The 26,280-nt window shown below is 50.1% G+C and overlaps 1 protein-coding gene across 4 annotated transcripts in view; it reads right to left on the reverse strand.

Annotated features, from left to right (window-relative positions):
- PHACTR4 (phosphatase and actin regulator 4) overlaps nucleotides 1-26,280 on the reverse strand; it is a 49,451-nt gene that overhangs the window by 19,059 nt on the left and 4,112 nt on the right. For 2 of the 4 annotated variants that reach the window (XM_062628802.1, XM_062628806.1), the window contains exon 2: nucleotides 15,719-15,765. In XM_062628802.1, the coding sequence (XP_062484786.1) occupies nucleotides 15,719-15,734 (16 nt within the window). In that variant the 5' untranslated portion in view covers nucleotides 15,735-15,765. Of the gene's footprint in view, nucleotides 1-13,866; nucleotides 13,938-15,718; nucleotides 15,766-21,657; nucleotides 21,790-26,280 lie in introns of those variants that run through there. The other 2 variants (XM_062628804.1, XM_062628803.1) reach the window with 2 other exon arrangements.

The raw sequence follows: 26,280 nt of genomic DNA on the forward strand, positions 1-26,280 counted from the left end.
AGCATCCCACCAGTGAGTGCTCAAGAACCTGAGCCCATCCACACACCCAGGTTTGCTCTCTCCCACTTAGGACAAAGCAGTTTTAAACACATCCAGGGACGGGGCAGCCACAGCTTCTCTGTTCAACCCATTCCAGTGTCCCAGCACCCTCACAGGGAAGAACTTTATCCTAAACCCCTCATCTAAATCCATTCCAAACCACTGCCATAAAACCACGGGAGGAAGCAGTAAAGACCCAAGAGGAAGCGGGACATCTCTGCACCTTCTCCCCCTCACCGGCACCCGCTTTCCTCATCCCCATGGAAAGCAAGAGCCCAGTGGCAGGAGCAGGTGGAGCAACAAGAGATGAGCAGACACGAGGAGGTGGAGGGGCAAATAGCACTGCCCTCCCTCGCACAACACGTACGGACATTCCTGAGAGCGTTGCTCTTCTTGGCCTCCCACCACCAGCCATGGCTCTGCTCGGAAGAGGAGCCTGTTTCTGCCTGTGGTCAGCCACAGCAGTGAGTCTTCTAAGTACTCCTGACTTTCATTGTGGGCAATTAACACCCGGACACAGGCGTGCTCCACCTCATTGAAGACTCTTTTGCTCTGGAACAAAGGAAAAGCCATTTTAAAGCCACTGAAGTGTGCTGCCATCTGGCAAAGGCACACCAAGTTGGGAGATAAAGGCTGGGCAACTTCTCCAAGTCTGTAAATCAGCTGTCCAGCTTGGAAAGAGGCTGGAAAAAGTCTCCCTGCATCTGGGAATGCTGCAGAATGCTAAACACTGCACCTAGGCTTGCCTTACTGCCAAGGGGATTAAAGCCATTGCATTTGATACTGCATTGGCTGCAAAGGAAGAGCGTGCAAGCTCAAAGAAGAGATGCCACACAGTAGGTTGTTAAAACACAGCAGCACAGTCACATGCCTCAATTCCTTATTTCTACCCAAGTAGAGCATGAAACATCAGCTTAAACTTACAATCACCACAACCATGACTCTTTTCAAGGTGGACTCCTGGCCAGAAAAAAACACAGAATCCCAGCCTGGGTAGGAAGGGACCTTAAAGCTCCTCCAGCCCCAACCCCTGCCATGGGCAGGGACCCCTTCCACTAGAGCAGCTTGCTCCAAGCCCCTGTGTCCGGCCTGGCCTTGAACACTGCCAGGGATGGGGCAGCCACAGCTTCTCTGGGCACCCTGTGCCAGCGCCTCAGCACCCTCACAGGGAAGAGCTTGTGCCTAAGAGCTCATCTCAGTCTCCCCTCTGGCAGGTTAAAGCCATTCCCCTTGGCCTGTCCATATGGGTATCTAGGATAAGGGAAAATCCACATTTCAAGCCAGGACAAGGAACAAGTGTCCAAAATTCTCATAGGGCCATCTAACTTAGCTGCACAGCAACCAGAGCAGTGACTTAACTTCTTAGGGACATGTGAAGCTCTTTATGAGGAGGAGCTTGGAACAGCAAAGAGCTTTCTAAAGGAAAGCAGTAGTCCCTTTAACATTTGCTTCTAAAAAGAAAGAAATCCCAGTTACCCATGAAAATCTTACAGGATTTCAGGAGTCAGATGGCTGAGAGGAAACAAGATGACTGGTTATGGGCAGTGAACGCCCAAGAGTGGGGTACATCACTTTCAAGTTTCACTTCCTCTCCATCCAGCCCAGCATCCCATTAGAAGCTTGTCATTCCCATGTTAACAGTCTGTTTATATGCATTGTAAAAGGAACTCTTCTGGATTGTTTCACTTTAAAATCTAATGAAGCCCATAATAAGCACAGATATTAGCTCCTCTAATGAAGACACTGTTGTTCACATTTCAGTGCACACCGACGTGAAACACCACATTCATCTACCGTGACTCAGACATTTACGTCCCATGATTCAGCCACAGGAACATGAAAAAGGACTCCTGCATTTCCCCATCCGTGCACTTGGAGCTGTCTGTTTGAAACCAGCATTCAGGGCGTTTTCCTGCAGAGCCCATCAGCAGGAGTCACCAGGAGCACCAGGATATTCCAGGCTCTTTCCTCACTGGAGATGCACCCACCTGAAGCACCAGCATGGGTCCATCTCACCAGGAAGGTGTTTCACCACAGTGCTGGCTAGCAATCCTCAGCAGCTTTGGCAGAGCACGTAGAATATGAAATAGAGAGATATTATAGACACATACCAGCTCTGGCTACCTACAAAAATGATCATTTCTGGGCTCTGCTCCCAACCAGAGCATGTGGAAGCGTTATTAAGTACAACAGCAGACCAAGGGGAAGCGAGCGGGTCGGAAGGCGGGCAGTCAAAATGAAAGGTCACAAGCCAAGCCAGCGTGACGCTCTTCCTTTCTCTTCTCCTCACATGGTGTTCCAAGCCAGCCCAAAGCTGGGGTGGAAATGGAAGATGGTTTATTTAGAAGGCAGCTGGCATCGCATTGTTTAGGTTCTGGACACTGATGGAACAGCCCCGGGTGGGATGAGACAGAGGAGTGAGGTAACCACTCCTAAGCCACATGATTTCCTCTGTGCTTCCTGTGACATTTCCAACAGGGAAACTCCTATTTCCCCGAGCATTCCAGTCCCCTTGTTCCCACCAATGAGCACAGCAATGGCAGCTGCTCGGCCTCAGGAAGCAAAGGGGAGTGGACCTAGCACATCAGGGACTGTCCTGGTGCCGCCATGTACATGCTGCGAGTGAAGAAGGTGAGCAACCAATGTCCTAGAGCAGCCCAGATGTTGACTGGGATGGAGCACAGCTGCAGGAAGAGCATTGCTCTGGACTGCGCAGCAGCCTCTGCCACTGAGCTGAGAGCACGGTCAGCCCCACATTTAAGAAGGAATTGCTCCACTGTCACATGGACCAGGCTAAAGAGACTTGTGTAGGTGTTGGGGACAAGAGCAGCTGAAGGCCAAACTGTCCAGCAGAGGAAGTGCAACTTTGAGTGAGAGCACAGTTTAGCCAGTACTGAAACCGTATCATCTTCAATGCCTCTAATGACAACATGGGCCAAGTATTTGCTTGTTTACTGCTGAGGGAATGCTAAGGAATGGAATCCTGACAAAATTAAAGATTTCAGTCCCAGCTTGGCTCCCTTGATCACAGTGGTGATTCATGGCTGTGCCATCTTGAGGCCAGGGAACCTCCAAAGCTGACAAACTACTTGCTGAAGCACCTTGAAGCAGCATGAAAAGCAACACTGGTCAGAAGCCAAAGGAAGCTCAGATACAGGACACGTTCCAGCAAAGCATCAGCATCTTCCCAACCGTGAAGCACTCGGAGGCAGGATCCCCATCTGCCACTTCCAGCTATATTATTTAGGAGCACATTAAGCAAAAAAACAGAGAAGAAAATTACATTCATGATTCCATTGTTTAGGGAAGAAACAGGCCCAGCATTGAGTTTAACTCTTGTTTAGCCCTCTCCCATAGCAAAGACTGAGATACTCAGAGAAGAACCCCTAAAACTGACATCTCCTCAGCTTCCCATGGTAAAACACTGGAGATAAAGGACAAAACAGAGCTTCAGCACAAATCAAAGGTATATCCCTCCCCTCTATCACTACCCAGCACATGCTTTTAGGACTGGCATAGCACAAGGATATGGTGCTGTTCCTAAGTGAACAGCTGCAGTACAGACTAGACAGACATATGCTCCATGTAAACTACCTTCCTGGACAAACTTAACCCTGGACAAGACTTCACAGGTTTATATAGACATTATACAGGCACAACTGCATCCTTTGGCAGAGGTAAGTCCATCTACGTCACCTATCAAACTGATAGGACAAACTCTGTTAAGCACTACACTGGAGATTGTAAATGAACAGCAAGAATAAGTAAATATTAACCTCTAAAATAAGATTAACTGGAAATTAACCCTCAGAGGTACTACTAAATTTAAGTCTAGGAGCTAGTCTGCAATTTGTAGGCCAAGGTCTGCAGGCTAATAACCCTGCTCTGATTCATTCAGAGATTCAGCATCCCCAATTTCTCTTCCTACCGCTAATCCTCCAAGATGCCGAAGCTGGAAGCCTCTCTGCCCACATGCAGGCTGCAAAGAAAGGCAAAGATTTCACTGCCAAAGTCTTGTTTCCTCTTTTTAACACGTCACAAACATCGCGGCGAGTGCGCTTGGCTCTTCCTATCTGAAGACGGAACCACAGCAAAGCAGTTCGGTGTTCCCTCTGCCCCTCGTTGCAGGCAAAGAATCCCCATTATCCTTCACACCTCGAGCTCTTCAGGCTGAAGTTGCATTTCTTCCCCAGCATGCTGCACAACGGCAGGCAGTGCTAGGGCATCCCACCAGCCTGCCCTTGCTTGGCTCTGCCCAGGGAGCCGTGCAAAAGCGCCTTGGGTTAGCACCTGGGGAACACCCAACTTCCCAGCACCCTGCTCCACTTCCATTCTGGACCAGGGGAGAAGCTCCATCAAGGCACAAGCTCAGCTTCTGCTCATCCTGAGCTGATAGATTTGGAGGAGAAGCCCAAATTCCCTGCCACAGATCAGAAATGGAACACAACAGCAGGTAGGCTTGGCTGAAGGCACTGAAACGCAGCCAGAAAACCCCTTTCTGCACCCGTGCAACTGGGAAACTCACCTAAAATTTGGCATTTGAAAGCACAACTTTAGATTCACACACACAAACAGCAGGTTTCAAAGCTTCCTTTCAACCACGCTGTGTTTTTACAAGGCTTTTCTACCCGAGTGAATCTAACAAACAGGTAATTACAGGTTTGACCTCCTTCTCTTGCACAAATATGCCTTTTGAAACAATGTGGATAAGTATTTGCCCAATACCCAAAGACAACTCCAAGAGGAACCATTCCAGTTTATCAACTTTGTGATTCATGTTGATACAAGCCTTATTCTCTATTTAAGGAAAGAGATAACACTTAGGAAGTTCATCAAGCCAAATATGTTTCATAGATCTATCATGGACCATCCTAAAGTGGCCGATCCAGACCACAGTCACACCCAGACCAGAGCCATCAGCAAGACAGCGAGTGAACCTCAACTCTCCAAACATTTACTATTGCTCAACCACTGAGGTGTCTCCAAGCAGCAACAAGGCTTAAAATTGAAACACAATGAGTAAAAGATTGTTACCAGCATGATTAAAGTGATGGCTTTGGGTTGTGAACCATCCCCTTCCTCACCCCTTGTTGTAGAGGGAATTATGGAGGCCCAAAGGAGCTGCCCTAAGCCCCCCAAGTTCCTCCTGAAACCCCAACCCCTGCCCTGTTGCTCCTCCCATTTTCTACCAGCACTAAAAGCTCTTGTGAGAACCACGAGCACCACCAGTCACCCCACGATGAGAACAAGGCACGGAAAGCAGACGTGACAATCACAGACAGGGACAAGACATCCCACGACAGGGACAGATCTACACCCCGGGTCCCCAAAGCCAAATGCTGTTTACTCGCCCAAGCTGCAGGGACAATGCCATGGCAATTGTTTACAGTGTCAAGGCCATGTCACATAATGAAAGGAAAGGTCAAGAGATGAGATAACACCAACGGTTCAGGAGGCACAGCTCATTGGAACCTTGCAGGAAGCTCTTTCTCCCCGAGCTGCTCCTCCTCCTGCAGATGTGACCCTCCACACATTCCCGGAATCCTCACTGTCGTGGTTTGAGCCAGGAAGAGGTCTGACTGCAGCCCAGCACGGACACTGCAGCCCATCAGGACCAGCTTTGGAGCCTCCAGCTCAGATGCCAACAGCCGTCTGCTTGCAGTGGCCATGGACTCTTCAAGGGCAGCTACTCAAGTAGTCACTCACCTTCTCGGGCACCTTTGACAGTGGAAGAGCTATAGCACACTACTATTGCAAGTACACAAGCTAACAAGCTTACAGCCAAGCCAGGAAGGGTTATGTGAGTGAGCTGCAGTTCTACCTCCACTTGCAATGCAGATAACCCCCAGTGGGCTAGACACAACTCCTGCCCAGAGCAGCCTTTGTAAACCTCACACCTACATTAAACACCTGGAGATAGGGGCTTAGATCAAAGAATCATGTAGATTAGGGGGCTCCATGCTATATCGCATGGCTCCATGAGGTTACAATGTACACTTCCCAATGATCAATGCTCTTGATGAAGGAGAAGGATCTTAGAGGCAAGTATCAGTACGAACTCCTCACCTTGGCATCCACCAAAGAGTTCCCACCTCAAGATCAGGATGCAGGAGTAAGCGGCACCAAAACTCAGGTTAAGAGGTTTACAGCTTGCAGGAAGAATGAGCAAGAGCAAAAGGGGTCTGTTTCTATGGAATCATAGAATCCTGGAATGGTTTGGGTTGGAAAGGAACTTAAAGCACATCCAGCTCCAACCCCTGCCAAGGGCAGGGACCCCTTCCACTGGAGCAGCTTGCTCCAAGCCCCTGTGTCCAACCTGGCCTTGAACACTGCCAAGGATGGGGCAGCCACAGCTTGTTTGGAATGAAGTGATCTGAATTAACATCACGCGGGTCTGTCATCCTATCAGATGTTCAGAGGTGCACAAATAAAGAGCCATGGTTCCTGTAAGCATGTTCTTCAAGCAGTAGTTACAGTAAGGATACGTTAGAGCAACCATGTGAAGGGGTGCGCCAAATGTAAGGGGTGTAAACATGAACATCAAACCATTTCTCCATGCACTTCAGGTCTGAGCTGGGGAGTTTGCTCTTGTGCCGGATTCCCACCTGAAAAAGGTTCCAAACGCAGTCCCAGGGCTTCCCCAAGGTCCCTGCAATGACAAGCTACACCCCCACCATCTAAACCCATTACCTAGCTGGCCCCTGCTTTCTGGCCATAACGGCACAACTGAAGTCACTGCATTCTGCCCTGCTGCAGCCATGGACATGACCTGACTTGGCAGCAACCACGCTGCTGTTCCAGCTCATGACAAACCCGGGGCAGAAGTCAGGCCACTAAAACTTGGAGGTCTGGGGGCTCAACAGGAAAGCAACCCCACCTGCAATGAACACGGTGACTGAACACGTTAAAGCTTTTTGTAACGTGTAACACACGTTACACACGACTGAACACACGTTACAGCTTTTCTCCCTCCTCCCTCCATGAGCGGTTTGGTTCTTGTGTTTTCCTGCCACGGGTTACCTTGCAAATTACGAGACTGCTTAAAAACCAACTCAAGATAATCCTTTTGTAAACCCCACCACTTACTTTGGTTCAGAACAATTGCTACAGGCTGCAAAATGAGCCTTTCAAACCAGAACGGACTCTGCTCTGCAAAGATGACGGCCTGGGAACAGTCTCCAGCACAGGAACTCACTCAGCTGCAGACTCGTGATGCCAGGAAGGCATGACGAAGGGAAGTCTCCTTTTATACTTGTCCTTGTTCTCCAGTTCTTTTCCTAAACATTTATTTAGGGATGGGCTCAAGGGATCTCTGCTGTGGAGGAGTGAATGGCTTCATAAGGCAACAGGGTGTTCGGTCTCAAACTCATTGAACACAAACCCAGCACCACTGGAAAAGCGGTGCTCCCAAAATTAACTCCTGCAAGACTGATCAATGCTTGATCCCGAGCAGGAAAGGAAGGAAAGAGCCCTGAACAGATAGATAGGGAGTGTCAAGGGTGCCAGACTGACTACTATAATCCCATTATAGAGTTATCCTGAGCAAGCAGTTTGCTCAATACTCGAGAGATAACAGGATTAACTTCATGTTCAACATCATTTCAGCCTCCTAATTGCAGAATCACTCCTAAGGCCCTCATGTCATTGCTTCAATAGGGGATTCCCAGCACCCCCCACCAGCCCCAGCTTTGAAAGCCCCTCCATTAGTGTCAGCATCTTCAGTTAATTACTTGGAGAGATTTTCCTTTCCTCCCCAAAGCAAAGTGTAACTCAACCCTTGCACGGAATGCTTGAGACAAATAAACCTTCCCTCCAGGAAGGGACTGTGTTTACGTCCCGAATCACTGCTAATGTCTCCAAGATCTCATGGGAAGATCAAAGAGCTGAGGGGGAAATTGAACATTATGGTTGAATCTCAACACAAGTCATTGCAGAGGCTGCTTCTGGTTCTCTCAATGACCAAGGGTCAGCCTCAGACATCTGCTTTCCAAGGATGGGGAGAGGGTGTTGATGGTAGAACCCCAGCCTGGTTTGTGTTGAGGGGACCTTAATGCTCATCCAGTTCCAACCCGTGCCCTGGGCAGGGACCCCTTCCACTGGAGCAGCTTGCTCCAAGCCCCTGTGTCCAACCTGCCCTTGAACACTGCCAGGGATGGGGCAGCCACAGCTTCTCTGGGCACCCTGTGCCAGCGCCTCAGCACCCTTACAGGGAAGAGCTTCTGCTAAGAGCTCATCTCAGTCTCCCCTCGGGCAGGTTAAAGCCATTCCCCTTGGCCTGTCCCTACAGGCCCTTGTCCCAAGCCCCTCTCCAGCTTTCCTGCAGCCCCTTCAGGCACTGGAGCTGCTCTCAGGTCTCCCCTTCAGGAGCCTTCTCTTCTCCAGGCTGACCCAGCCCAGCTCTCTCTGTGTCTCTAGAGGAGGACAGAGAACAGAGCTTCCAGCAGACCCATGCAGCAAGGATCACCACCGAGGTATTCCCCTTGCCAAGCCATGACTCACCATTCACTCGCCTTGGAAACGAGTCCTGACTGCAGCCGTGCTGGGGGAGTAAAGGGAAAACAGGCAAAGCAACCAGCACACGGCCTGTGGGAGAGCCCCAGGAACCGCGCTGTGTTTGTCTATGGGATTCTTGCACGGAAAGCCATTAAATCCCACCTCTTCGGGCACCGGGGGAGGCACTGCCCCCATCAGACCACCCTTATTAGTCCCTAACCTGATGCAGCTGCAGCACGACACCGAGTCACCCTCCAGCTGCCAGCATCCCGCGGTGCCCGGACAGCCACAGCCACTGCCTGTCCCCCCCAGAATGAGGGGGGAACCCCCGGGCCCTGCTCTTGCGGGGGGAGCCCTACAGAACCGCAGCGCTGGCAGCAGCATTGGGTTAAGGGAGAGGGGCTCCCCCCGATCCCCACATCTGCGCTCCCCGGTCCACACCGCCCTCTGGCGGCCACAGCGCGGCCCCGCAGCCCCGGGGCGGGGGTCAGGGCCGGTGTCAGCCCCATTCCCAGCCTTTCCATGACCTCAGACCTATCTGCTTCTATTTCCACCTTCTGATTCCTCCGGGGACACCCTGTGCACCCCACATGAAAGCAGGTTTCCAGGCTGCAATGGAAGATACCGAGGAAAGGACCGAGATGCTGCAGGAAAGTCACACAGCTTGATCTTACACAGCCTTAAGACAAGCTCCAACAGCCAGAGGGTATCAGCCCAACCTGTCACGAAGCCACACCAGATCTCTGGTTTCTTGTTGCACTTCAGTGTTTTAGGAGACAAAAGACACTTTCAGGAATCAGAGCAAGGCTCCTTTTCCAGGAGAAAAGAGAAAGGAGATGAAGTGGTGACGTTAGTGGTGACAAGAGGTGAGTGTTCACAACCAGCCCAGCTTGGCTCAGCCAGCAGCTCAACTAACACTATTTACAACCCACAAAGGCCCCCACCTTAATGAGAACACGCATTCAGCCTGAGCACATCGCTGCTGGGTGAACAAAGGACAACAGGAATAACAAAACCCACCTCATTTCTACTAAAGCCACTTACTCGGGTTCCAGGCAGGCTCCCCGTCTCCCCCCAACCGCACTGAAATCAGCTATTCCTTTGCCAGCATTTCCAGGCTGCAGTGTTCCAGAGAGCAAGGGGAATGCAAGGTTCAACAAGTTGAAAATGAGAACTAGAAGCTGTGGAGTTCTGACCCTTCTGCTCCATGCCCTACTTACTGAACCACAATAGCTCCACGCTCCCTGTGTGACAGCGAGCCAGCCTCAATCAGCCACGGCATCGATTACATGTCCTACAAGGCCTTGTCAGTTCACACAAGGAATAAGATCACTCAATTCAATCGTGAAGCACTTCAGCACACATTTCTCACTCAGCATCAGCCTTTGGTACAGCCTGCTCCAGCCAGCCCCAGCACATGCACAGCTTCGCCATGAAACCACCAACTTGGCAACATCAACCTCCTCGGTCCTCCAAGCAGAGCCATCTCCTACAACAGCACCAAAAGTCACTTGAAATGGGGGTGTCACAGAATTACAAGGTCTCTGGTAGGTGAAGAAATAATCTATGTGCAACACTTGGCTCGTAGATCAAGAGGGAAGTGCAGCGAGAGTTCAGGCACAGCCCCAGATCATGAGGGGCTTGTTCAGGGCTAGAAGACAGAAGGTTGATGTGAACAACTTGCAAATACAGCAGGCAGAGCAGCACCAGCATCCTGTTTTGGACAGGGGCTTTGGACAAGGGCCTGTAGGGACAGGCCAAGGGGAATGGCTTTAACCTGCCAGAGGGGAGACTGAGCTGAGCTCTTAGGCAGAAGCTCTTCCCTGTGAGGGTGCTGAGGCGCTGGCACAGGGTGCCCAGAGAAGCTGTGGCTGCCCCATCCCTGGCAGTGTTCAAGGGCAGGTTGGACACAGGGGCTTGGAGCAAGCTGCTCCAGTGGAAGGTGTCCCTGCCCGTGGCAGGGGTTGGGGCTGGATGAGCTTTAAGGTCCCTTCCAACCCAAACCAGGCTGGGGTTCTGTGATGAACTGCCCCAAGCACCCTGCCAGCTCTCAGCACATTAATTCCATAACAACAAGAACATCCATCACACCTGTAAGAACAAAAGGCTCTCAGGATAATGTCCAACTTGTCAAGCACACCTGACTCATGTACAACAATGCCTTCATGTGGATAAGCAAATGTTCTGTGCTGCTCTTTGTTTCATAGTCAAACAGTCTCCACTGAGATCAGTCCAACCCTCTGCTAAACCTGACTGAGGAACAGGAGGAGTTTGCCTTTCTTCCTGCTTGCAAATGAGCATCCATCACCTGTAATTAAATATCTCAGCACTCGAGCCACCCTGGCTCGCTCTGTTGCCTGGCATGAGGCAGTTCTGTTGCTGTACACAAACCAGAGAGGAGCTCAGCAGGGAATCATTGTTTCTGTGTCTTCCTGGAAGAAAAACCTGTTCTTTTGTTCTGGCACAGGCATCATGAAGAGGTTTCCACTGGCTGGTTAGCGGTAGCTGTTCTTCTCCAGCTGCCCTCAGAGCTGCAGGACAGCGAAGCCCTCTTCACACTGCAGCGCTCTGTGTTTGACTCCACAGATCAAACCCAGGAAACAACAACGAGCATGGTCTCCAGCAGCCTCATTTAAAGTAAGAGCCACACCATCCAAACCCTTTGCTCATCATAGAAGTGCACACTTGAATGCTGCTGAATGGGGAGGTCAGTGTCCCAGAAGCAGCCTCAAAGGAGCTCATTTCTAGTTAAAACTTAGTCATCAGGAGGGGATTCCCACCTAGCCAGCCCCAGGCACCAGCAGCAAGCTGAAGAACCTCTGAATCAGAGGCTGGCACCCATTTCCTCCTCAACCCTGACACCCTGTGGCTGTCACCAGATCAGAGGGAGGTGAAGCTGGAAACCTCCTTCCCATACAAGCAGCTCCAGTCCTTGCAGAGCCACCAGTGTCTGATCCCCTCCAGAGGCACAAGGTGGGAACACCGGATCTCTCTCCTTAGGTTCAAGCTAACAACCTACACGCCAAGCATTTCACATCCCAGCAGCCACTTCCAAGTGTTATTTTCAGATCCGAAGGCATCAGCCTGATGGAAGGCAGTGATGAAAGTGTCTCTGGACAGGTCATGGTCACTTCACCTTTACCATTGTGATCCCCAAATCCCTTTCCCTATGCACATGCCATGAAGATGCCCTCATTTCCACAAGGGTTTTGAACCTCTGAAGGTATGGCTCTTATTTTTAAGGATAACAATGGGAATGGGGTAGCCAGCCATGCATCCTGCCAGGACCAAGGAGCTAGTGATATAGAAGCAACTACTCACATTTCTAAGCCCTTCTACTCAGACTATATTTGGAGTCTGAAGTCCCCAAAAGCCACAGATTCATCTCATGTTGGTTTCCTTATGAGGCACAGAATTCAGCCTAGATGCTAAAACAAATGACTCCTTTGTTTGCACAAAGGTTAAGGACTTGAAGAGTTGCTTCCTATTTTTAGGAGGAAAAGAACTGGGTAAAAATGTAGCACAGCAGGAGAGGAAAGGGATGAAAGTCACCCTTGAATAAAGAAGTAAGTGTGAAAGATGCTTAAAGCATCCATAAACTTAGTACTTCAAGTGCTATTCAAAAAACAAAGCGAATCTGGGGTGTGCAAAGGCTTCTTCAGTGAATTCCCAAAATAACTCATGGTTGTCACATGGAGACCGAGACAGAAGCTACTGAAAGGTTCATATCCCAATAGCTACAGAAAAAGCGAAGCACAGGAGGTCAAACATGGAGAAGTTCTTCCCTGTGTGGGTGCTGGGACACTGGGATGGGTTGAACAGCGAAGCTGTGGCTGCCCCATCCCTGGCAGTGTTCAAGGCCAGGCTGGACACAGGGGCTTGGAGCAAGCTGCTCCAGTGGAAGGGGTCCCTGCCCGTGGCAGGGGTTGGAGCTGGAGGAGCTTTAAGGCCCCTTCCAAAACCAGTGTTAGATTCCAAGAAGAAAGCCCCTGCCATGCTCCCTCCAGAGCTGTTCATGAATGATGGGCTCAGACACCGCTGGGCAAGCAAACTGCAGGCCTCGTTCCACGTTAGGGCAAGCCAACGCCATGGCAGAGCTTTCAAGGAAGCAGAGGCACTAGGTGAGACTTGGCCTCCCAAGAACAAAGCTCCCACTTCTTCAATACATTGAAGATCTCAGAGACTTACAGGCAGAAGAAAAAGGTCCAAATGTAGCTCATATCATGCTAAGATAAGCAAGTGGTCCTTGGGAGGCTGTATGGGCAGTAGATGGAACAACAGAAATGAGCTCCAAAAATAGAGTGTGATCTTTCACCCACCCCACAGGAAGGATGTGAAGAGGGGGAAAGGTATTCCAGTGCCATTTCCCTTCCACAGATCACTTGTGTAGGTGGGACCTTGGCAAGCAGGGAAGCTCGGCCTGGCAACGTGTGTATATTTAGATTTCATTCATTACCCTCCCTAACCTCTGTCCTCCCACCTCCCTCAGCTGATGATGTGGGGGCAGCACAGACTGTGCAGGGCTTCACACCACGGCACAATCCATCCCATCGCTGCCACCTCGCAGCTCCTACGCAGAACCTCACAGGTTCCCACCACTTCCAACCTCCTCCCATCTCCAGTCTCACTGCACGAGGTGGTAGCTGAGGGCTCAGGCTGACAAAGCTACCCCAGTTACTGCAGCTTGAGCAGGTTATGCATGTGCTAAGCCAACAGCAGTCACAGCCTGTCATCGTTTGGTTTTGCTTAGTTCTTCACCCTAATGCCAGACGTAAGTGATGCTGCACAACGTGAACATCCAAATTACTGCAGAAAGCTGCCATGTGGCAACAGAAGCTCAGGGCTTACAAGAGATTTCTCTGCATTCTTCTCTACACTTGAAAATCAGCCCAGGGCAGGGTTGAAAAGCAAAGCTGCAGTTGCATACCTGCTCTACAATAACCATGTATAGACAAGCTCTGAAATGCACTGGAGACCCTGCTTCCACTCGCCTGCATGGCCAAGCAGGAATTCAGCTATGAAGAGAACAGCAAGTTTGGGGTTTAATTAGCCAGCGCAGGCAGCCAAGGAGGGCTCCCCCACCCAGCCATGGCTACCGAGGCCTGACAGCTAACGAGGATCTCTGCTTCACTGTGTGGTCCCCAGGGGCCAGCCGAAGCACACCAGCTCTGAACACGTGCCAATGCAGTTCAAACAAGAGCCAGCCATGCAGCGGTGGGAATGCAGTTAATATACAACCAGTTAAGGAGCAGCAATACATCAAAAAAGCACCAGGCTTAGAGGGAACAAAGGGCATTGAGTCTAGCTCGGCTCCTGCACGCAGCTGCACCTTACCTCATCTCCAGGCTCAGTGCCGGGAACAAGGCAGGAGTCCTGAGCTTAGCAGCACTTGGAGAGTGAGCGTCCTTAAAAGCAAAGTGATTAAGGAAAGAATAATAAAAGACCAATCTGCTTACTTAAGACGGGGCTCTTGGCTCCCAGCACTAACGAGGCAACATGTAAAAGCTTCACAATCAGTTGTGTGGGGTGTCTTGTGCATGCAAAGATCAAGTGCAGGTACTCCATCCACCCAAACTGAATTTGCTCCGAAGGAAAGTTGGCAAATGCAAACAGAACATAAAGGCCTTTCACATCCCAGGTCACCAGCACCGCTCAAGAGAGGAGTCAAAGCTCTCAGTAACCTCAACAGGCTCCAACCCAATGTCTCATCTACCCAACATCTGATCCACCCAACAAATAGAGTTCAACTGCACAGAAGAGGGACAAAAAGCTTTGGGAGATGAACCCAGCTGGCTGCTGGCAGTCCCTGCAGAGCCTGAGTCCTGGTGAATAAGCAGAGCTCAGAGTGTTGCTCAAAGCCATCCCATTAATGCAGGCTGAAGAGATGGGAAAACTTACCCTGATGCTCCCTGTCCTTTGTCCTGGGGTCGAGCAGGGAGCTGTCACCTCCTAAGCCATCGCTCCAACTTCGCCTGCCAGCACCACACTCACCCTACCCTTCCAAAGCCAGCATTTGGAATTAGTTTGCCATGAGCAAATCATAAGGGAAAGCAATCACCACAAGTTTAATGTGCACCTTACAGGCTAACAATTAGAGGGCACAGCAGCAGCTCTTGCCACCAGGATGATAAGCATGAGATGATTTTATGCATGTCCTCTTGGCTCGTAGCTATTCCAACCAACAGACCAACTCTGTATGAAGTCAAGCACTGGCCTTCAGCAGACAGGCCTGGTACATCCATGCTACTGACAAGTACATCAACTCCAAGGTTTTAAGGCTGGCATCACCCAGCTGCATAGGAATAACCTAGACATAGTATTTCTGGTCAGAGCTGCACTTCACTACAAGGTCAAAGTCACCAACTGCAACATCATGGGCCACAAGATGCGAGGTCCACATGCTCAATGGATGCTGCCTTCCCAGCATGCAGGCAAGAGCTTCCATGCAAATCCCATCTCAATGGGAGGGGGAAAACAGTCGTTTAGCTCATGTCTTCCACTGCCATTTTAGGCAACGGATGGAAGAGCTATTCAAGAAAAAAAACAACCAAAAACTGAGTTTTAGTTGCAACCATACCCTTACATCAGTTAAAGCTAAGAGCTCTGAGTTTGCCTCAGGGCAAGCAGCACAAAGTGTCTGAAGCAAGAGCTTTAAAGCCAAATTTTGCTTAATAAAAAATCCTGTATCTGCTGCAAGACAGAGCAGCCTGAGGAAATCAATACAGGAAGAGAAGTGAGCAGCCACCAAAGGAGTGAGGTCCTTCTTTATGGCATGCCATGTGCGTTGCTCAAACCAGCTCAATGCTTTGGCCCTGCCCGTGGCAAGGGGGTCAGAACTACATGATCTTAAGGTCCTTTCCAACCCTAATCATTGATTTTATGATTCTAGCCTCTTACTTACTAAGAAAGGGATATTGTTTGTTTTCAAGAGCTTGGGCTAGACAACAGATTTGTATTCCAGGTTACACAGATATCCAAAGAGATCTTCCAGATCTACAACACAGCTTTAATCGGGTTGCTCCATGCCATTGGCGCAGTACAGGTGCAACTGATGCAGCTTGTTTTGTAATCACCTTCCACATTTGAAAACGTGAAGTTGAAAATAAGAAGGTTCTTTCTGATGCTTAACCAAGGAGGAAAAAACCAGGTCCACAACCTGTGGTAAGCTAGCCAAGAGTGTACTCACCAGTGCTCTCTTCCATCCCTCTTGCTCACTAGCTTTCCAAGCAATTCCTACAATGACAGGAAACAAAACAGAGACACAAATTACAATTCCAAGTGTGACCAAAGCTCAGTTTGAAGTTTCACTTCTCTATCAGCTCTGCTCAGCCTACACACAACCAGCACGGAGCAGAAAGCCTGCCCCAGCAAACTAGGCATTAAGAGTGAGGCAGGTTCACCCCTCTTTGAAGACACCACCAGCCTCTAATCACACACACACCGGCTTGGAAAGAAGCAAGATCAAGGTGTAATAATTCCAGAGCATCAAATGTTTGTTCCCAGGGAAGACATTCCACGTCTGGGTCTTCAAGGTGGCATGTGCCTGCTGGAAAAGGGAACAGCTGCTGCTTATCTAGCAAAGGCAGAAGAGCACGTGTACGGGAAGCGTTTTAGATGTCACACATCATCACGAGAGCTCTCAATGTGCTGAAGGCGAAATGGAGGAAGTGGGATTTGAGCAGCAAAGCCAGTTTCTTCAAAGAGATGCAAGAGGAACTCAGTTTGGGGAAATCAGGAGCTATCCGGATGCTGTAGCACAGTCAAAACACGCTCAGCATTTTAGAAAGAAGGAGTTTCTGTCCTTAAGAGCTTGAAGTTCCAACTAAGACAACCACAATAGGAAATGTCAACAAGCACGGCATGGGGTGATTGGGAAAGAGCTATGAAATCAGCTTGTTTCCAGTGCTGGGAAGTCAAAGGCAGCTTTTATCCCCAGCCCATTTCAGCCTAACCCTTCACCACTAAGCCTAGGCCAGCTCATCACCTTCGCTCCCAGCAGCAGCGTGCAGTCTGTTGGCTGTAATGCACCATCCCATCAGATACATCATCTCCATCTGATAGTGGGCTGACCTGACAGAACATGCACAGCTTGCACAGCATCAGAGCATCACAGGGCTGAGGTCTCAGAGGAGATAACCCTCTACACCACCACTGCAAGTGCACCTGAATGAGCTGTCAACAGCAGGGCTTTTAAACTTGGCTGAGCTGTGGGCACAAAACACTTACTTTGACCAGACAGCCATGCTCTAGGGCCACTTCTCACTGCTGGAGCTAGAACACCATCGCAGTAATATTCTTAGATGGGGAGAACACCTCAATAGAGCCATTACGCACCTCAATAAAGCCAATAAAATCATGTTAAATCAGATCATCATTGGCAATCACTGCATTTTGAGAAGCACAATCCGGGCAGACTTCTGGGCAGTGAGTCAGTCACCCAAGAACATGAGATGATCTTCATTTCAGAGGCTGAAATTACCACAAGGTTCCTTGGGAAACGTCTTGGAATCCCTCCAGCTTCATCCATTAACATCATTAAAACACAGCTACTTTCTTGTGCATTTTGGATGCATGGTTTGGGTTTGGAAGTGGATGAGCTTTAAGGTCCCTTCCAACCCAGAGCATTCCATGATTCTGTGATTATCAAGTTTCACACAAACCCAAACCCCAGAGTCAGGAAGGACTCTCCTGTACAGGGCATGTGCAGGTAAGGTTCCCCTGCCTGCCCCTTCAGGAAGCCCTTCTGGGAAGGGAAAACAGCAAAGAAACAAAAGCAGGCACCTCAAAACCTACTTGAACGTCAGCACAGATGACAGCAACCCTCCTGCTCACCCAGAGCCACCAGGGAGTTCAGTTCCATTTGCCTTTCAAGGGCATTCCTGCACAGGCTGTGCTGAGCTTTGCATATTCCAAGGGGCACGTTTGTGCCTCGAATACTAATCCTGACAGCTCGTCGCTGCTGGACACCCATTGTAGGCACCAAGGACATCTGTCATCGCCTGACAGCATGGCTGGAAGCACCTCAGCCTCTACCAGGAGGGATCCTTCTGGGCAAAACACTAACTCCACAAGCAGCTGGTTATTAATAGAATGAGCATAGAAGGGCCAGTGGAAGGAAATGAAGTGATGGCAGGTTAGAGGGAGAAGGAGCAAAGTCAGAGCTCCCACTGCCTTGCCACAAGGATGCCAAAGCAGGAGGCACGTCTCTGTTTGGGCTAAGAAACAGGCGTTTTCCCACTGAAGCAATGGATTACACAGTGCAGATCCTGCTGCCAGGATTAATTGGGACCGGCTCAGATCTTGCATTTCCTTTAGCTCCTCTGAATATTCATGTCTCCAAAGTGCTCCCACATTCCCTGGGCCTGACAAGTGGGTGAAATTCCTCATTGCCCTGTTTCAGCTGCCTGTTTCAGCACTCCAGGATACCCGCTCTGCATCCCTGCTGCCTGCCCCTCGCTGCTGCCCAGCATCCCAGCCAGCAGAGCCCGGCCTTTGTCTGCTTTCTTAGTTCAAACACTCAGCTTTTTCTCTCCCCAGCTCTTTGTACCCATCTAAGAATACATTCTGGTTCCATTGCCCTGCCTCTGAACCCTCAGCAGCAAGGTGATGGCTTTCTTCCAGCTAGGCAGCTAATCCACACACAATAAAAGCAAGGGCTTTGCAGCCATGCGCTTGTGTTCCTACACTGGTTTCTACCCTGTTCTTCAGTCCTCACACGCTCGCAGCTGAAGCGGGGAATTCCATCTATCCCAGCTCAGGCAGCTCCATTGCATCCTCCTGAGGGTGCACACAAACAGACACAAGTCCCTCTCGTGTTGTTGCCCCAGAGCTGGACCAGAACTGCAGGGAGGGCCTCCCCAGGGCAGGATAGAGGGTTTCAGCCTCCTCCACAGTGAAGCTCATTCTGCCCTCACAGGCATTTCTGATCTAGGACTGCTCATCTCCTCCAATAACACCAAACAGCTTCCTTCAAAAGACTAAGGGCTGGCTCCAAAAGCCCAACAGAAAACCAAGCCAATGTTGGTTGGTTTTCCTCAACTAAACTAGCAAACTGACAACCCTCCCAAGCAGAAGTGGCACACTGCTGCTCTGCAGTGTCTGCTCACAGATTTGCCTTAGGCGTGGAAAGCAGTTTCCATGCTGGCTCAGCTCTAAATCACCATTCCAGAGAGGGACAGGACAGCAGCTACTACAGGGCTGTACTGTAATGAGACAAAACCGGAGGCTTTCTTGGAACTAAAAAGCATGTAGGGGAGGGAAAGGATGGTGTTCTAACAGTCCTGAGCTATATCCATCAGCTGGAGAGGGAAAGGGAAGTGTTAATGAACACCCAATAGCCTGGGGAGCAAGGTCCCACATTAACACAGACCACAGGCACCAGCAGCCTGCTCTTATCACCCACTATAAACACCATTACAATTCTCTTCTACAAATGAACACAACAGCACAGAACAGTTCTCCCAAGGGGCAGCTTATAGCATGGGGGCACAGGCTAGCATTTAAATATCACCAGGGCAATTCTTTAAACCTCAACAGATCAACCATGCCAAATGCACCATTATAAATTACAAGGCATGAAGGTAAAGTTAACCTCTTGTTGGAACAGCACAGAGAAGAAGAGGGATGCACAAGCCCTTCTGCAGCTCAGTGGACACCAAAAAGCTTGTGTTTTTCTGCCTTCTTCTAATAACAACTCTGCTTAAAAACCTTGGTTTGCTCATCTTTAGTTAGATGTTTGGCCATAGATTTGCTCCAAATGGTGGTTTCAAAAGCCTCCTTTCCTGACCCAGTTTATTCCACACCAATCACAGAGCAATGGAGAGGTCGGCCCCTGTGCAGCCTGGAGGTAAATCTGAATATCCTCTCTCAATGAAATGACACAGATTTGTTCTCACAGCCTAATCTGGCACAATGAGGAGCACCAAGAATTAACAGCCCTGCAGTTCCTCTCTCTTCAGGAGGATCCCAACACTTCAGACTGGCACACTGCATTGCTTCACTTGCTGGAAAGCAGGAACACAGCACAAGGAAAGGGCTTTGTGGAAGAAGTGGGGAAACACTGGGAAAATCAGAACACAGTCTAACCACTAGAAACCTAATGTATAGAGCCTATCAGAATAACTGGGTTTGAGAACCCTAAATACAGCAGCAATTACAGCAAATGAAACCAGCAGCTTTTTGACACTGATTTAAAATTTGGGAAGCGGCTCCCCACTGTGAACAGCAAATCTTCTTCAGCAGCATGGAAGCTGCCTGTGGGTGGCACAGTAATATAACATTCCCAGAGAGGAATGGGGAAGGGAAGGGAGCTGCATCCCTCCTGGCTGCAAGATGCGGTGGGTGAGTGGGGTTTATCATCCCTCGCACAAAGTAAACCTTATAAATCCTCCTGGACACCAGAAGGGCAGGGACACCTTCACTAGGGAAGCATGGCATGGAGCTGAACACAGCAGGACTTCTAAGGCAGCTCCCAGGGACAAATGCTGGCTCTATTTAGCTATCAGTACAGCAAACACTTAGAGCTCGCCTCCAGCCCTTTTGGCAGCAGATCAACCAATCTGGAGGTGTGGATGCCCACAGGGGGAAAAACCTGGCTGAAGAGAGCAAAGCAGCTTCCCTTGTCCTTGAAGCAGCTGAAGGCTTGCCTCCACCCAAATTATCTTCCTGAAAGCAAGGGCTGATCCGTGCAGAGGACAGATGCTCTTATTACCATGGAAGCTGAAACAGGAGTAAGAGCATTCAAAGGGCTATTCCTTGATCAGTCTCCAAAAAGCTGGAAGCCCAAAGTCACCCGGAAGAAGGCACTATTCACCCTCTGGATTCCTGACTGGCAGCTCAACTGTAAAGCTTTAGATTTACCTCTAGTGTTGAGTAGGTGTGGAAGTTCTTCCCTAGAAGGCTTGAGCGATGTACTCATCCCCTTCAGGTTACCACATGTCTGCATGCAGCTGGGATTTAGTACCCCATCCTCTCAAAACTCCATTCCAGCAGCTGTCTGCCCAATGTTCAGCAGCGCAGGTCATAAAAGACAAGATTTCAGCTTGGCTTAGCAAGAAACTCGCCCCTGAAACGCTTGAATCACACCACCCAAACCTCACCACCACCACTGCAGAACAGTTCTATTGCAGCAATCTCTTCACTGGAGGAAGATGTACATTTAATTCCAACCCAGAATAACACAACAGAGGGGTCAGAGATGAGAACTAAAAGTAACCCAGAACAGCCAGAAGACCAAGCTTGATATAATTAAAAACAGGGTATTAAAGATGTTCTAGAGGTCCATAAGACCAAAACACAGCCCTTAATCTACCAATACATACAAACCTTCAATGTGATACTGAAGAATGCAATCCTGGGCACACCAAAAGAAGATAAGGAAAAGAACTGATGGATCTGCAGCATTGTTTCCACAGAGGATCCCAGTTACCAGAGTCCCCACCTCATTTTTGCACAGTGGGACTTAACAAAAGGAACCAGCTTCACCAGCCTCAACATACTACAAGCAAAAAACAATGAGTATTTGAAGTGCAGAGCTCATCTGCCCCAAATCTAAGCTGTACTTTCCATTTCTACCTCTTTCCAAAGAGCATGAAATGACAAACTGAATTCTGGACTATGTAAATCCTGTAATAGGAATACCATTACTGCTGCTTGAGGCACCAGAACATCCCTAGCTACTAGATCAGGTTGCTTCAACCTGGCCTTGAACACTGCAAGGGATGGGGCAGCCACAGCTTCTCTGGGCACCCCTTACCACTGCTTAAAGGCTATAAACTAACACACACCCCATTAAACATTGAGCATCTAAGATTCAAATCCAAAAGTCAGCCTTAAACCAGCCTCATTGCACACCATCAATAAAAGGATTTCTTTTCACCCAGACCTTTTCCAGCTTATTCCCTCGCTTTTCCAGCTCATTCCAAACCACTCATCCCAGCTGTTTTTAAGGGAGAAAACAGGGCTGCAGAAAATCTCTCTTCAAAAAGCAACGAAATCCCAGCCCCAGCAGCACCACACTTGGTTCAGCCCTGGAACTGGCACCTTTCCATCGTGTCTTTCTGCTCCACTGATTGCAGTACAATGGAGTTTGCCAGAAACTAAACCTCCTTTGGGCCCAGCACGTACCTGCTCGTGCAAGAGGCTGTTCTTGCACCTCACCTCTAACCAACTCTATCCACACAGAACCGTGGGCACAGTGAGAAATGAGTGACTCCAGGGTGAAGAAAGTGCATGGGACAGCTTGTGCGAAGCCAAGATCCAACCCTGCAAAGCAAAGCAAGCAGACTCCCGAGAGCAAGAAATGCAGTGGGATTCTAGGATCAGCAACAAAACCTTCCATCCTCAACCCACCAGCAGCAGCCCAGTGCAGGACTGTGGGCTGCACTAGGTATCATCTGCCCGCATTGCTCTACCCCGCACCCAAGAAGCACGTAGATAACAGGGTGATTTATTTACCTTTGGCTTCTGGGGTGGATTACAAACCACCTTCACCTTACTTTGTGGTTTCCATTCTCGTCACGCTTTCAGAGCGAGCGCAGCACCAGGGCACGCGCTGCGGTGATGCCCTCTAATTCTGACTCCACCGACTTGATTTCGGTTGCAACCACTATTTCCTTACCAAAACAGGGCCACTCCGCCTCAGGCACTGCCAGAGGGCCTTGCAAAGGGGGTCTTCTTTTGGCCTCTTTCAAAGAGCAATGAACTCGGGCACTGTCAAAGCACTACAACAAGGACTGAAAGCTGCCCTTGGACCCTGCAGAAGCCGGCAGAGCTGAATGTGCCACATGGATCCTTCCCGAGGCACCTCCAATGCTCCTTCTCCAATGTCGGGCTTCCTGGGATAAACAGACCACAGGGTACACGCAATCTGGTTAAAGCCCACCTCTCACCAGTGCACGCTGGAGCACTCCTAATCAAATTCCATCTGAATGGCAACGCAAGGTTCCCACGTGGAAAAAGATACAGGATACAGGAGACCTGAGCTGTGCAGGTGCCTTTACCTGCTGAAAGCCAACACTCATTAACTGGACACAGCTCAGCTACCACAAATCAGATCTCCCTCTGAATGGACACCCTGGAATCACATCACTGCATCTAAGGGAGGCTTAAATCCCATTGCCCGATTCCCATTTTGCTAAACTAAGCACAGTGCAATTCAGTTGGAGCCTTATCTTTGCCTTCAGTCTCACTGCAGTCATTTCTAATTACTTCTGATTCAGACTGAATTTCACAGCCTGGTTTGGGCTAAAGGGACCTTAAAGCTCCTCCAGCTCCAACCCCTGCCACGGGCAGGGACCCCTTCCACTAGAGCAGCTTGCTCCAAGCCCCTGTGTCCAACCTGGCCTTGAACACTGCCAGGGATGGGGCAGCCACAGCTTCTCTGGGCACCCTGTGCCAGCGCCTCAGCACCCTCACAGGGAAGAGCTTCTGCCTAAGAGCTGGTGCGCAAGGAGAGCGCATCATAAAGAACCAAAGCAGCCCAATTTCTTTGATGTCTTGCAAAAACAGTACTATATTTGGGATAAAAGCAGCTTTTTGTCAGGAGAGAGCATTTATCTGTGCGAGGGAAAAGAAAGAACAGGCTGCCACAACTATTAACATAAAAGTCCCCTGCTCTGCTGGCATCAGGAATCTCCTGGAGCAGCTGATCCCAATCCAAACCAGCCTGGTACAGCAAGCAGCTGGTTTGAATCCAATGCAGATCCTCAGTGTGTTTGTCACGAGGCCCACAAACAGTTGTTTGAGTGTTAAGGGAAGGATTGAACACACAGGACCCCCTTTCATCAGTGATAGCAGCTTTAGGTGTTGACACAGCTGCGAGCCAAAACAGGGGCTCACAGTTTGCTGGCACAGACAAGGGATTAGATTGGGTTAGGAAGGCATCAAGTCAGGCTTCCCAGCACCACAATCTGACCACAGCCTTCCCAGCCCACTCCTCTATTCCTTTTCCCATAGCAAACACCAAAGGGAAGGGGCCATCCTTCTCTTTCCATGCTGTTTGAGCCAGTTGGACCACTAAGCCATGAGTTATCTGTGCTGGATACTCTCAAAGCAGCTAATACCATGACAAACCAGGATTGCCTACTCATACCGAGATCATTTGAGATCTCTGCTACAACCCCTCTGATACACTTAGGAGCAAACACCAACAGATCCCATGGCATCAGGAGTTGCCAGCCCCAGGTTTTGATACGAGCAGGACCTTGCTGTTCACAACCCAAGGCCAGGTATGACCCGGGAATTCCAGTTCAACCAGTTCCACCCTTTCTGCCCCTCATTCCTCCCTGTTCTCTTGGAACAACAAAACCCTACCCCAGCCTCCACTGGGATAAGCAATTCATTGTAAAGCCCTGCAATGGAAAAGCCACCTGCTCCCCTCTCTAGAATTAAAAGCATTTCCAAACTGCAGCTCCTTTTCAGCCAGAGCAGACACATGGACACAACAAGCAAGCAGAGATTTCCACTTTCTTGCATGCCCTCCTCCCATTCAGTGCTATGCTCCAGGAAGGAAATAACCCCTCTGCAGAGAAAGAGAGAAGTCCTGAGAGCAGGCAATAAAATGCTGAAATGGGAGACTAGCTCCTGCCTTGCTCACACCTGCAGGACGTGCCCCTTGAGCCTACCCCAGCTGACCTGGAGCAGTGTCTGCAGTTCTGGTGCCCTCAGCATCAGAAACATGGAGCAAGTCCAGAGGAGGCAACGAGGATGAGCAGGGGCTGGAGCAGCTCCCGTATGGAGCCAGCCTGAGAACACTGGGGCTGTTCAGCCTGGAGAAGAGAAGCTGCGTTGGAGACCTCAGAGCAGCTTCCAGTGTCTGAAGGGGGCCTATAGGGGTGCTGGGGAGGAACTCTTCATCAGGGACTGTACTGACAGGACAGGGGGTGATGGGTTCAGACTGAAACAGGGGAAGTTCAGGTTAGATCTAAGGCAGAAGCTCTTCCCTGTGAGGGTGCTGAGGCGCTGGCACAGGGTGCCCAGAGAAGCTGTGGCTGCCCCATCCCTGGCAGTGCTCAAGGCCAGGCTGGACACAGGGGCTTGGAGCAAGCTGCTCCAGTGGAAGGGTTTCAAACTGGATGAGCTTTAGGGTCCCTTTAACCCAAACCAGGCTGGGATTCTGAGTCTGCCGGTATTTAGGACTCTCAGCAGGAACAGGGCTGCACTAGGCAATGGAGTGCCTGCCCACCGTGCCAACAGATACACGCTGCTGCCTTTGCCAAGACGCACTGTGAGAGGCTGCTGCTCTCCTGGTGCTCTGCAGTGCACACCAAGCACCAGCAGCCGAAATCTCCTTCCCTTCTGCCCTACCTGTGGTCTGTGCTGTCTGGCAGATCTGCCCGTCTGCAGCACGCCTCCACTTCAAACACCGGCTGCTGACAGGGCTGGATTCCTGCTGAGGTTAATCATTGCCCAGCAGACCCTCGGGAAGGTGCTGAGTGCCAGAGCAGCCAGGCAAAACCCTCCTCCATCCCCCCAGCTCCCACTGCCTAAGCACCAGTTCTTCCAGTCCCCTCCAGCGCAGTGGGAGCTCTACCCACACAGCCCACCCCACCAGCACCACTCGGGAGCTGTTTCTGTTCACTTTCAGCTCTGAAGTCTTTGAGGACAAATCCTCACGTCCTTTACACAAGGTTCACTCATCCCAACCCAAAGACTCATCACTCATGAATCACACGTTATTATTGCTCCTGCCCGTCAAAACAGCATTGTCTCACCTTGCAGAACAATGGCTGTGCAGAACCAAACTGCCTCTGCTTCCAATGCGGTAACAGAGCAGGCAAATAAACCAGGACTTCCACTTTACCTGCAAAGTCCCTGTTTCACAGGCAAAGCTGCCCTGATCTCCAACTGCAGGGGACACCTGCAGTAACCCAGCAGCTTATCTCCATGGAGGGCGAGACACCAACCCTGCTGACACACACCAGCCTTCCCTGTGAGGCTGCTGGGACACTGGGATGGGCTGAACGGAGAAGCTGTGGCTGCCCCATGCCAGGTTGGACACGGGCTTGGAGCAAGCTGCTCCAGTGGAAGGTGTCCCTGCCTGTGGCAGGGATTGGAGCTGCAGGAGCTTTAAAGTCCCTTCCAACCCAACCCATTCCGTGAGTCCATGAAATGCAGAAGGAAGCACTATCCACCACATTATCTTGATGCAAATCAAACCCCTTGCTACTGACATCAAGAGCAAAGACCCAAATAGCTTCCTGCAGCAAAGTCACCTTGGAAATACCCAAGAACGTGAGCTTTCCCTATAAGAGGACTAAACTGCAAAGCGTCCCAGTAACTCCTGAGCTAACAGATAATGTCAGACCCTGAGGGAGCGCTTTGTGGAGAGCACAAGAGGACTCACCCTCACCTGCCCGCGTATGATGAGGAAGCTCTCCTGTATGAAGTGACAATCAAGAGGCAGTAAACTAAACACCTCACACCAAAGGAATCCTCCTCTTTGCACTTCCTTAGGCGTGCAGGCACAGAGCATGGTGCAAACCTGAAGAGATGCTCACACCAACTGTCAGCCCCCCGTACACAGACCACAAACAACATCAGTCCCCTCTCAAAATGACTCTGAGCAGCAGAACACGTTCAGGAATTGGCTTTAACAGCCACCAAACCGCTGCCATGAACTGAAAGGGAACTCCACCCCTTGGTAAAGAGTTCACTGCTATAGAAACCATGATTAAATCCCCACGGCCATGAATCAGCCACCTGAAACAAAGGAGTGCCTGGGCCGTGGCGCAAGCAGGCAGCCTGGCA

Source organism: Pezoporus occidentalis, unplaced genomic scaffold (assembly GCF_034315485.1).
Source record: "Pezoporus occidentalis ecotype Australia unplaced genomic scaffold, CSIRO_AGI_Poc_V1 ctg323, whole genome shotgun sequence".
NCBI lineage: Eukaryota > Metazoa > Chordata > Aves > Psittaciformes > Psittacidae > Pezoporus > Pezoporus occidentalis.